This window comes from Penicillium angulare (assembly GCF_028827245.1).
Source record: "Penicillium angulare strain IBT 27051 chromosome Unknown utg000003l_segment0_segment0, whole genome shotgun sequence".
In the NCBI taxonomy this organism is placed as follows: domain Eukaryota; kingdom Fungi; phylum Ascomycota; class Eurotiomycetes; order Eurotiales; family Aspergillaceae; genus Penicillium; species Penicillium angulare.
In genome coordinates, this window is record NW_026623162.1 from 959,980 (window position 1) to 972,177 (window position 12,198).

The 12,198-nt window shown below is 47.7% G+C and overlaps 4 protein-coding genes across 4 annotated transcripts; 2 read left to right on the forward strand and 2 right to left on the reverse strand.

Moving 5' to 3' along the window:
- Positions 1-242: 242 nt before the first annotated feature.
- On the reverse strand, positions 243-1,740 carry erg10B (acetyl-CoA C-acetyltransferase; the record flags this gene model as incomplete). Its single annotated transcript, XM_056918791.1, has 5 exons — positions 243-761; positions 829-1,321; positions 1,383-1,458; positions 1,554-1,603; positions 1,676-1,740. The coding sequence occupies 5 exons, from the start codon at positions 1,738-1,740 to the stop codon at positions 243-245; spliced, it is 1,203 nt and encodes a 400-aa protein (XP_056781949.1).
- Positions 1,741-2,027: 287 nt separating this feature from the next.
- On the forward strand, positions 2,028-5,242 carry N7478_002578 (U5 snRNP component Snu114, putative; the record flags this gene model as incomplete). Its single annotated transcript, XM_056918792.1, has 4 exons — positions 2,028-2,047; positions 2,133-2,278; positions 2,375-4,603; positions 4,680-5,242. 4 exons carry the CDS (start codon positions 2,028-2,030, stop codon positions 5,240-5,242), a joined length of 2,958 nt encoding a protein of 985 aa, XP_056781950.1.
- Positions 5,243-5,607: 365 nt separating this feature from the next.
- Positions 5,608-6,258, reverse strand: N7478_002579 (iron-sulfur cluster assembly protein CIA2; the record flags this gene model as incomplete). Its single annotated transcript, XM_056918793.1, has 2 exons — positions 5,608-5,981; positions 6,063-6,258. The coding sequence occupies 2 exons, from the start codon at positions 6,256-6,258 to the stop codon at positions 5,608-5,610; spliced, it is 570 nt and encodes a 189-aa protein (XP_056781951.1).
- Positions 6,259-8,679: 2,421 nt separating this feature from the next.
- N7478_002580 (Zn(II)2Cys6 transcription factor) lies at positions 8,680-11,698 on the forward strand (the record flags this gene model as incomplete). Its single annotated transcript, XM_056918794.1, has 8 exons — positions 8,680-8,734; positions 8,806-8,850; positions 8,902-9,417; positions 9,480-9,821; positions 9,894-10,175; positions 10,247-10,800; positions 10,855-11,318; positions 11,383-11,698. 8 exons carry the CDS (start codon positions 8,680-8,682, stop codon positions 11,696-11,698), a joined length of 2,574 nt encoding a protein of 857 aa, XP_056781952.1.
- Positions 11,699-12,198: the final 500 nt, after the last annotated feature.

Below are 12,198 nucleotides of genomic sequence, written 5' to 3' on the forward strand. Positions count from 1 at the left end.
ATTGCCTACTGTTTCCATTATTTCACTCCATTAGACATTGAGCGATCAAATTATCGGTATCCTTATCTGGTACAATTATAGACAGTATGATACGATTACAAAATTCGTTTCAATCATGATTTGGTAGTAAATAAATAAATTCCTTGTTGCCAAAATATATCTTCAATGGCCCTTTTATCGGTATTTTGCTATGTCAAATAGTCATGTCATATCCGTACATCATTAAGTAAAAAGAGAGTGTCTTAGAGCAGAGACTCGATCACCAGAGCACTGGCACCACCGCCACCATTGCAAATGCCAATGCAGCCAAGCTTGCCCTGCTTAGCCTTCAGGACACCAATCAGGGTAGCCAGGATACGGGCACCACTGGCACCCAGAGGGTGGCCAATAGCGACGGCACCACCGTGGATGTTGACCTTATCCTCGGAGAGACCGAGAATCTTCATGTTAGCAAGGGCAACAACACTGAAGGCCTCGTTGATCTCGAAGGCATCAATAGACTCCTGGGTCACGCCAGCGTGCTTGAGAGCCTTGGGAATGGCCAAAGCGGGAGCAGTAGTGAACTTGCTAGGCTGCTGCTCAGCATCACCCCATCCGCAGATCTTGGCAATGGGCTTGAGGCCGAGCTCCTTGACCTTGGCCTCGGAAACTAGGACAACAGCGGCGGCACCATCGTTGAGAGGGGACGAGTTGGGAGCAGTCACGGTACCGCTTCCGGGAATGAAGGCAGGTTTCATGTTGCGAAGCTTATCAGGGTTGAGCTATTCCCACCATATCATATTAGCATCCGAGCACTTGCATCCGAAATTCGAATCAGGAATGACTTACGTTCTTGGGCTCGTCGTCCTGTGACACGGTGACGCCGGGCTTGCCACGGAAGCCGGGGATCTCAATGGGAGCAATTTCATAATCGAACACACCGGCCTTCTGGGCAGCCTGAGCCTTCTCGTAGGTGCGAATGGCATACTCATCCTGCTGCTGGCGGTTGAACTCATGGTCCTGAGCACACTCCTCAGCCTGGAGACCCATGAGCTCCTGCTTGCCGTAGGCATCCTGAAGACCATCCTTCATGATTCCATCAACGAGGCTCTGGTTTCCATACTTGGCACCGGTACGGAGGTTGGGGAGGTAGTGAGGAGTGTTGGACATGGACTCGGTACCACCGGCGACAACGATATCGGCGTTACCAGTCATAATGGTCTGGGCACCAAGAATGACGGCCTTCAAGCCGGAAGCACAGACTTTGTTCACGGTAGTGCAGACCGTCGAGTCGGGGAGACCAGCACCAATGGAGCACTGTCTAGCAGGGTTCTGGCCAACACTAGGGAGAAAGTCAACATAAATGATTAATCAAGGAACATAGCTCAAGTAGAGGTCCGTACCCAGCAGACAGGACATTTCCGAAGAAGACCTCCTCAATATCGGAGGCATTGACACCCTCGGCACGCTCGACGGCGGCTGTTATTGTTGCTGGTTAGCATTTTCAAGACCAGAGAAAGTTCGTGGTCTATAGTATGTAGATTTTCTTTTGAAGTCTAGGGGGGCGGGCTTACCCTTAATGGCATGGGAACCAAGCTGAGGAGCAGTGAGGCTGGAAAGAGAACTATTTAAAGCCAATGACATTAGCAAAAACTGCACCAATTGAGGGCTTTGGGTGTAGGGGAAGTGTACATACCCAAGGAATGAGCCCACGGGGGTACGGGCGGTGGAAACGATGTAAACGGGGGGAAGGGAAGACATTTTGATGGACGGTAAAGGACGAAATGACTGTAATCTCAAAAAGAAGAATGAAGAAAAGGAGAAAAGGAGGTAGAGTCAAAGAGGCGAGTTAAAGAACATGGAGGGGCTAACATAAAGAGTGGGGAATGAGGAGCTGTACGGTGTAGGCGGGAGTATTGCGACGCTCGGACCAAGTGAAAGTTGATGATTCAAAGTTCAACTCTTTCTCCGGCGTCACGCCAGCATTAGCTCGGGCGCTGCGGATCTAGTTTGCGCGTCAATCCCGTTTCCAATTATTTCTGACCATCATGGATGACCTCTATGACGAGTATGTTTATCCTGGCCTTTATTTTAATTTTATTTTCCATCTTCTCCTTCCTCCTTTATGTTCTTGGTTAACTCGCAAACTGCAGGTTCGGTAACTACATCGGCGAGGCCGAGTCGGATGAGGAACAGCAGGACCAGGTCCCTCATGCATTCAAGTTCGATGATGCTTTCGATGACGAGGAGGAACAAGATGATGTGGAGATCAATGATCAGCAATTAATGGAGGTCGATGGTAGGTTTCCACGCGCAACGATGCTGGTTTTCAATTGAAATAAAAAATCTCCCTTTTTTGGTCGCAATCGCTCATGGATGCTTCGCTTCGCTATAGATGGACCCTCAAACGCCGTTATTCTACACGAAGACAAGCAATATTACCCAAGCGCTCAGCAAGTATACGGTACAGATGTCGAAACTATGGTCCAGGAGGAGGATGCGCAGCCTTTATCCCAGCCGATTATCGCGCCCGTCCAACAGAAGAAATTTGCCCTTTCGGAGACTGAGCTTCCATCCGTCTATTTCTCCCGGGAGTTTATGTCTGATCTCCTCAATTTCCCAGAGCAAATCAGAAATGTCGCGATCGTGGGCCATTTGCACCATGGCAAGACCGCTTTTATGGACATGCTGGTGAAACAGACTCATGATCTATCAGAGAGGTTGCAAAAGCGGATCGGCAAGCGCAAGGAGGAACAGCTCCGATATACAGATGTGCATTTTCTGGAAAGAGAGCGAGGACTCTCGATCAAGGCGGCACCGATGAGCTTGGTTCTTCCAGGAACCAAGGGCAAGTCTCATCTCCTCAACATCATTGATACTCCAGGTCATGTGAACTTTGTAGATGAGGTTGCTGCCTCGATCCGCCTTGCCGATGGTGTGGTTCTGGTCGTCGACATTGTGGAGGGAGTTCAGGCAAACACGGAGCAAATTATCAAGCATGCCGTGTTGGAGGACCTTCCCCTAACCTTGATTGTCAATAAAATGGATCGCCTCATCCTAGAGCTCAAGCTGCCGCCAAATGATGCCTACTTCAAATTAAAACATGTCATTGAAGAGGTCAATACTGTCATTGAGAACGTTTTACCAGGTCAAGGGGAGAAACGCCGTGTAAGTCCTGAAAAGGGCAATGTTGCTTTTGCTTCCAGCTCAATGAACTGGTGCTTCACTCTCCAATCATTTGCCCGCATGTACGCGGATACCTATCCTCGTCTTGACTCCACTGAGTTTGCTGCTCGACTTTGGGGAGACATCTTCTACAATCCTCGCAGCCGAAAGTTCACTCGCAAAGGCGTGGAGGAGAACGCCAGACGATCTTTCGTCAAGTTTGTCTTGGAGCCAATTTACAAGCTCTACTCTCATACACTTAGCGAGAGTCCCGAAGATCTTAAGGAAACTCTTTCCAGTGTGGGCGTCAGTCTAAAGCCATCGCAATTGAAGACCGATGCGAAGGAGCTGCTGAGCCTTGTTTGCGAGCAGTTCTTTGGTCCCCCTACCGGCTTTGTGGACATGGTCGTACAGCATGTTCCTTCTCCCGTAGATGGAGCTACAAGGTCATTGCAGCGGTATTACACTGGTCCGCTAGACTCGAAGATTGCCTCCTCCATAGCTACTTGTGATCAGGATGGCCCTCTGGTGATTCACGTCACAAAGCTCTTCGGTACCACTGATGCTACAGGGTTCTTCTCCTTTGGAAGGATTTTGAGTGGTACTGCCCGGCCCGGTCAACAAGTTCGTGTCCTTGGCGAGGGCTACACCCCCGAGGATGAAGAAGACATGGTTGTTGCTACCATCTCAGACACTTTTATTGCAGAAACCGCCTACCAAATCTCTACGGATGGCGTCCCTGCTGGTAACTGGGTTCTTCTTGGTGGCGTAGATAACTCCATTGTGAAAACCGCAACATTGGTCCCTCTCAAACTGGAAGATGACGAAGAAGCCCACATTTTCCGGCCCATCAGGCATATGACAGAATCGGTTTTCAAGGTTGCGGTAGAGCCAGTCAACCCGTCTGAATTACCGAAGATGCTGGATGGATTGCGCAAGGTCAACAAGAGTTACCCCTTAATCTCTACTAAGGTTGAGGAATCCGGTGAACACGTTATTCTTGGTACAGGAGAGCTTTACATGGATTGTGTGCTTCATGATCTCCGACGATTGTACTCGGAGATGGAGATTAAGGTCTCTGATCCGGTCACACGTTTCTGTGAGACGGTAGTTGAAACATCTGCCATGATGTGTTACTCGATTACCCCTAACAAGAAGAACAAGATCACTATGATCGCAGAGCCCTTGGATGATGGAATTGCCGAAGATATCGAAAGCGGCAAGGTTAATATCAAGGACCCCATTCGCAAGGTTGCTCGCTACTTTGAGGATCATTATGATTGGGATAAGCTCGCAGCTCGCAGCATCTGGGCTTTTGGGCCTGATGAGATGGGACCCAATATTCTCCAGGATGACACCTTGCCTTCACAAGTGGACAAGAAGCTTCTAGGGACCGTCCGGGACTCTATCACACAAGGTTTTAGCTGGGGTACAAGAGAGGGTCCACTGTGTGAAGAACGTAAGTTATTCCTATGCTCCATTTATCCCTTTATGAAATTAAATGAAACGAAAATACTAATGCTATTATTCATCAGCCATCCGAAATACAAAATTCAAGCTCACGGATGTGTCGCTTGCGGATCAAGCCATCTATCGCGGTGGTGGCCAAATCATCCCCACTGCTCGTCGGGCAGTGTACTCATCATTCTTGATGGCTTCACCCCGACTCATGGAACCGATATACTCTTGCACTATGACCGGCCCTGCCGATGCAGTGGCTTCGGTGTATACTGTTTTATCTCGTCGACGAGGCCACGTCTTGTCCGATGGGCCCATTGCCGGAACCCCCCTCTACTCTGTTCGAGGACTTATCCCCGTGATTGACTCATTTGGCTTTGAGACTGATCTTCGTATCCATACCCAAGGTCAAGCCTCTGTTAATCTCGCATTCGATAAATGGAGTGTGGTTCCCGGTGATCCACTTGATCGTGATGTCAAGTTGAAACCACTGGAGATGGCAGGCGCTATGGCTACTGCGCGAGACTTCGTTCTGAAGACGAGGCGGCGCAAGGGACTGGCGGAAGACGTGACCGTCAGCAAGTTCTTGGAGCCGGAGCTTTGGAAGGGGCTAAAGGAGAGTGGCGTTCTGGATTCATAATCGTTAACTTTCGCCCTATGAAGAGTCAATATTATTGAACGAAGATAAATAAATGTACTTTGGGGCGCGAGGTTCTGGGCCTACGGAGTCATCAATTGATTATTTGGCGAGCTGTGTCTTTGTAACTTTAATACGCTGATGTTGTTGTGTTTCTGTTGTTTTTTAAAAAAAGAAATATACAAGTCATTATGATATTGGCAAGCTATCTCATTGGGTATAGATGCGTATAGCCTTGTAGGGTGATACGACAGGGTTTCTCGGGAGCTCGTTTCTGCCCCCCATTTTGTAGCCGTAGTATAGTGTTATACAGTAGTCATGCGCAGGTGCGTTCGTACGTTGAGGAGAAACCCCAAGGCAAAAGATTCTCATTGGCAAGTTTCCATCATCTTAGCAATGACCTGCATAAGCGCACCATTTTCCAAGGCAGCAGCAACTCTTTCTTTATCGCCAAGCTGCTTGTTCACCTCGTCTCCCGTACTATGTGTTCCTTCCTTAATACGCACATCAATCCGGAAGCGGGGCGGGAGAGACTGCTCTAACCGAACCCGCACCCCAAGGCCAATGACAGTGGCGAGACTGCAATGGGTGATTGTTGGTGTGATGAGGACTGTAACTGTTTGAAGAGGCGATTCTGGGACATTGGCCAGGGTCGGCTTGATGAATATGTCTGGCAGGGATACCACAGCCAACTCTCCCAACGATAACGGGTGTTCAGGATCCGAAATTGACTTGATCAAATCTACAGAGGCGAATGACACATGTATTAGATATTCGGTCTATTTACAATCAAAAGGCGTAGGTATTGTAAGAGGGGGCTTACCGTAGATTTCCTGTTCGTCAATCGGCTCTTCAAGAAGATCGTCGTCTTCTGAATCGGACGAGAGAAAGTCGGCGGGGTTGGGTACTGCGGCAAATATGCCGGAGGGTTGATCGTTTGTTTTCACAGCAGAACGACTCCTTGTGGGGAGATCTGCGAGGTTGAGGATCGTAGGGTTTTCATTCTGCATTTCCGCCATGGCTAATATGTGTATTGTGATGTTTATGAATCAAGAGTAAATGAAGCATAACCATTGCAGGTTTCCATGACGAGATAAGGATAAAGATCTTATCGTGGGAAAGAAGGTCCTCACGTGCGCCGGTAGATCCTCGGTGTATTTCCTATCTGGGAAGAGACGCTTTTCCCTTCTTGGACGGTAATTTTCAGGGTGTAATTTATAATCGGTAATTCTGCTGTACGGGATAATCTGCAGCTGCCCAGCTGTGGACATAACACCTGCAGCCCTGGAGGTTATGCCCTCTCTCTACTCCGTACCCTGTAGGGTTCTCCACTGGTTGATTATACCTCGGTCAATTCCCAACAGGCCATCTTTAGGTTCTATGAATTCATTCAACCTTGGGGTTTTTGCTTTAAATCAAACTCTCGGACCACCGTTCATAGGATTTCGGAGAAGTGGGTGGGATCGACACTCAAAGGGTTTGAAAATCACGTATGAATGATTTGGCCTTCCCACAACAAAGTTGCCAAGTCGATCAGTTCCGCAAGAAACGAATCTCTGGTTTGCATGGCCTTTTTTTTTTCAGGAATAGACTCCACCCAACAAAACCTATTTTGTAACCATGGCGGTTCCAGCGTGGTCTTCCAGAACTCTCACGGGTTATGGTCCCACTCCTTAGCTTGTTTGACCACTGTATTTTTGTCCGTCTAGTGTTTGAAGGGGGGATAGCAGGGGAAAAGAAAGAAATTTCTTCGGGCCTACAAGTCTCCTCCGGGACGTCAGGCTAGAGAGGAAAAGTAAAACACGGCGGTTTCAGGTTCAAATGTGGATAGGAAAAAAGCATCATAGCTTTTTGATAGCCTCGGAAGTTCACCGCTTGTGTCTAGAGACAAAGCAATCCGATTGCTCCCCTAGTGAAATCAGGACATTTCGGAGTAAAAGAAGGCCCTGCATGTCTACGGAGTACATGGTAATTGATTATAGGTCTTGATTCTCTTGGAGAATGGGCTACAAACGGATCTACTGTATTGTAGGTTTTCCGGAGTTGCGGGGCTATCACTGGAAGAAGGTTAAAAAGGCTGGGTAATATCTTGATTCTTTGAGTTTCTGGATAAATTGAACCACGCGAGAATAATGGATACTATAGGTTCATTATGGGGCTTTGGGGGAGCTCGAGCACTCCCGAGGACGGTGTAGGTGGGACTATTGTATAATATATGGAGTAGATGATCGATATATATAGACGTGCCCAGGCGTATAATTTATAGATTAAAAGTAAAACTAGAACTTGAAGCAGGATACTTACATGGATCATAATGGATTCTATTATTGCTTATAGATCATTACATACATTCCGGTGTTAAGGTGCATCGACCAAACAGTAAATAAAATAAAATAATAAAATAATTAATTATTCTAGAAGCCCCATAGGATGATCGTCTTGCAAGAAAAACTCCCCGAGGTTTACACCTTCTATTCCCCCGAGTGTCTTCTTCTTCTTTTTGCATAAATCCCACAGAACTGGGGATTTCAGAGGTTTCTAACATGGTCATAATCAAAGTCAAAATAAAAAAAAAACCTAATTCTCTCACTTTTGTATTACACATTTCCACACCAATACCAAAAATTCAATTACGTCGTAACTTCAGGAGACAATCCGGATCGCCCGCCTCCTCCACCGACCGAACCCACTGTGCGGGCGCTATTGGATGCTCATCACCACCTTGGCACCCCTCTCAGCTTCTCTCTCCGCCCTTTTTCAATCTGTTTTCCCCCTCCCTCGTTCGAATGCGCCCCTGATGTCTCCACCTTAATGCTTCATGATGCCCTGCGCATGTCCGTTGTGAGCTTGATTCTGTTCTAATCTCCCCATCTGGACGCCCGAATCCGGAACAATACAACCTCGGCGGGTCTCCATGATGCGATCGCATGACTCGGTATCTAATTTGAACAATTATTCCTAGCTCTCCGCATCCCTGTTCCAAGTATACATCCCATTTACCTTAGGCGACGTGTCTGGGTTCTGACAAGCGCCCTCATCTCCTGTTGGGCCCCGAATTTGGCTGTGTGGAAGCCGTCGCAACTTGCGGGTAGTCTTTGGGAAACTCGGCTTTGGGGTCGACATCTGCAGCATCGCCGACCACCTCGTTTTTAAGAACACTCTTATATACTTGGATCGGAATCTAAACGAGAGGATATCGTCACCTCCAGTCAGCGGCTTTGTTCTTAAATCGCCGCTTAACCTCCCTCCCGAATTCCGTGGCCGGTCCTTACGGATAATCACAACCACCGCTCTCTTATTCTTTTCTTTTCTCCCCCATTTGTTCGGGTCGCCACAAAATCCTACAACCCAAGGCGAGGAAAACAGAAAAAACTGGAGTACGCGCATATTGAAGGCCAAATATAAGGCTAAGGGATTAAACTCAAACCTACACATTCACGATGCAGGGTTATTCATTTGCGCCTCCATCGGGCCCTCCACGAGAAGGCCAAAAAAGTATGTGCTATCTTGAAATTCCCAATCCTCAAAAATCTCACCGAATGGATATTGACCCGAGCCTTTTCTAGATTATGTATTCGTTGACGAGCATAACCGGCACAAGAGACTAAAAGGTAAGCGCATTGTCTTTGGGTGGAATATCTCTTTATATTAACCCAAGTCAGTAATGCGGGCATGTAATGGCTGTCGAAAACGAAAAATTAAATGCGATGCGGCCACCACAAACACCTGGCCATGTTCAGCATGCACGCGCCTGAAATTGGTCTGTGTCCCTCCGACAATTGGACAAGACGGGGAATTTGGCCCAGAGGGGTCCATGGACCCCATTGAGACAGGAAGTAACTCTGTTCCGGAGGCTTCTCACCATTCATTTCCGGTATCTCCAACATATAGAGAAGGCACCCAAGCTTCCGTGGGATCTTTGCCTTCATACGATGGGATGGGGATGTACCCCCAGTTTGTTCATACCCCCCAAAGTCAATCGGGGATGTATAACGACATGCGACCGTCCCCCATGGTCATTCCTCCTCAATCCTACCAACAATCACCAATATATCCCGATCACCAGACTTCATCCCTTGGCACCGTAAATCGAGGAACCTATGTGGATCAGGAGTCATCCACGGCAGATAATCTCAGCGAGGTATTAGGCGAACTCAAGATTGACGAATCAGGCATCGGTATCTTGTCATATCCCTTGGATGACCCTAAGACGAAAACGCTAACCCAGATCTATTCGTAGCTCCCTATATCCGGCGACAAAGAACGGATCGCACGGAGCCAGATGCTCCTGTTCAGGATGACATAGAAGAAAGATTACCACCACTCAGTACGGGCGCTGGTGCCAAGATCCGCATTCCACCGGAACTGATGCCCGCGGAAGAAGATGTGATGGAATATTTCAGAATTTATTTCGATGAAATTCATCCTTATTTGCCTATTATACCACGCGCTCATCTATACTATCAATGGCAAAATGATCGCCGTTCTATTTCGCCACTTCTACTGGAAGCACTATTTGCTTGTGCTGGGCGGTTATCAAACGAACCTGCGGAGGGCGCTCAGTGGCTTGCTCTAGCCAACAGTCAGTTGCATTATGAGCCTAATTAAATATCATTGTTTGGCTTGCTGACAATTCAATCCCGCTATTTAACAGGGCATGAATCAAGCTTTATGGATGTTCCGCGTGTGAGCACAATCCAAGCTATGCTTCTTCTTCTCAAGGCTAGAGAATCTTTACCGAAAAAGGGATATTACTATCGCTCCTGGCAGACTGTGAAGACAATTGTCTCAATGGCCAAAGACTTGGACATTCACGAGCATTATGGTAGTCATGCGGAAGGAAGACCATGTGATCTGAGTCCGATCGAATGTCTGCTTCAAACTCGAATCTGGCAGGCTCTCATGGTAGTCGAAGTTATGATTGGCGGACCTCAAGGTGAGACTGAACCCCTTTGCATTCATTATCTCCTTCCAGTGGGGCAGAGCAGGACTTCTGACTTTCTTCAGGCCGCTCCGACTATGGCGTCGACCCCCAAACGGTCGATATGCGTCCAACTTTAGACATCAGAGGCTTGGATGCCTACGAAACGGAACGCTCACGTCAATATGCTTACTTTGTTCGAAATGCACACCATATTCGAATGGTTGCGGATGTCTATCACAAAGTTAAGAAACAAAAGGACTGGGGAGCAGATCCTCGCTTTGTACAGAAGAACCCACTTTTTGCAGATTGGCTTCGTAGTTTACCGCCAGACCTTCAGGTGAACTATCCTCCCGATGGATCTCCTCCATGGCTTCCCTCCCATTTTGTGGGCAACATGCATTCTCATTGCCACCTTGCAATCATTCTGCTTCATCGACCACAACTCTTGGCATCTCAAGTTGTTGTGGCCAGCGGTGACTGGAGAGTGCATTTCTCCCTGTGCTATTCATCAGCCAAAAACATGTGTCGCCTACAAGAGGCCATTCTCGAAAAATTTGGATTATCTGGATTGTTGTACATGCAGCGAGGGATAAACTTCGCTATTTATTGCATTCTCACATGTACAATGCTTCACCTGGTAGGTGCTCATGAAAATGACCTTGAGCGTCTCAGCTTTCTCTAACAATTGCAGGTTGCTATCACTTCTCCGCTCCCTGAATTTAACTCGGATGCCCGAGAGTTCTTCACCCGCCACATGCGCATTCTCGAGCGATGCTCCACAGCGTGGCCCATGCCGGAGATTCAAGCTCAAATCACATCGTTAAGAATGGCTTTCTCCGCCGATACTAACAGGCCCTTTGAGCTCAAGCCAAGCTTCCCGTACGGGAGTCCTTCAGATGACTATCAGCCCAGTCCTCCCATGGATGCGCATTACCATCCGCAACTTAATCAAGTGCCAAGCCATCTTCAATCCAAAGTGGGTTCCAATACGCATCCAGTTACCCCTCCGATTTCCGCTGGTGCTGAAGATTCGAAGTCCGACACCTCCTCTCATTTACAGTCTCTTGGAATGATTCCCCATAACCCACCGACCACCCATCCGTTGGACCAGCCTCTGGTTGATGAGAGCAGCTGGGACCCGAGCCGAATCATTAAGTATGTTCATCATTATTCGGGTTTTTGCTTTGATATCATTTTGCTGATACGATATCTACTATAGTCAATGGGAGATGGCCTTCTCCGTCAACCCATCTACCGTCAGCACCAGTTCTCCCCCATTACCCATTAGCAACCCAGCGCAACCAATGTCAAACATGGTAAATCCCCAGTATTCTATGCAGTATGATTCCAAGGTCACAGCGCCCCCGAATCAGTCGGTTTCTCCACCACAGTTCCAGGCACCTCCAGTTGTGTTCAGCGCTCGAGACTGGCAGCAAAGTGTGGCAAGTGTATACGATCCACAAGGCCTGAAGCGGCCTTGGAACTATTCCGTTGATCTTGGTTCCGACAACATGGCTAAACGTCAACGAGGATAAACCGATGCCTCTTCTCTTGATTGTGCTTATGACTCGAAATGGCTGGAGCTCTCTTGCCTCATACCCTCTACCCTCGCCTCTCCGTCTTACATTCTTAATACTTTTACATCCCCAATCACTCCTGGTACAAGTGATGATACGTTCAGATTTATCTGATCCGGCTTCTTGATTCCCCCTTGTTATAGCATCCCGAGGTCATCTCTTTGCTATTTACTGGCACCGCAGCGCAGGGCACACGCCAGGTGCCTAAAAATTACGACTATTGAATTGGAAATGAATATTTTGATCAGATAAGGTCTATGATGAAGGCATTGCTGATTGAAATCACGATTGAATATATGACATATTTTGTACATCATGGCAATCCTGAACTTCCAATATCTGTTTCTTTAGAGAAATAAGACCCATAACCAAAGCTGGGAGTGTGGTTCTTTTTGATAAATCCAATTTCTTTCCAGGTAAAATGTGTGAATACATCTTCATCGTTCTCTCCCTTCTTC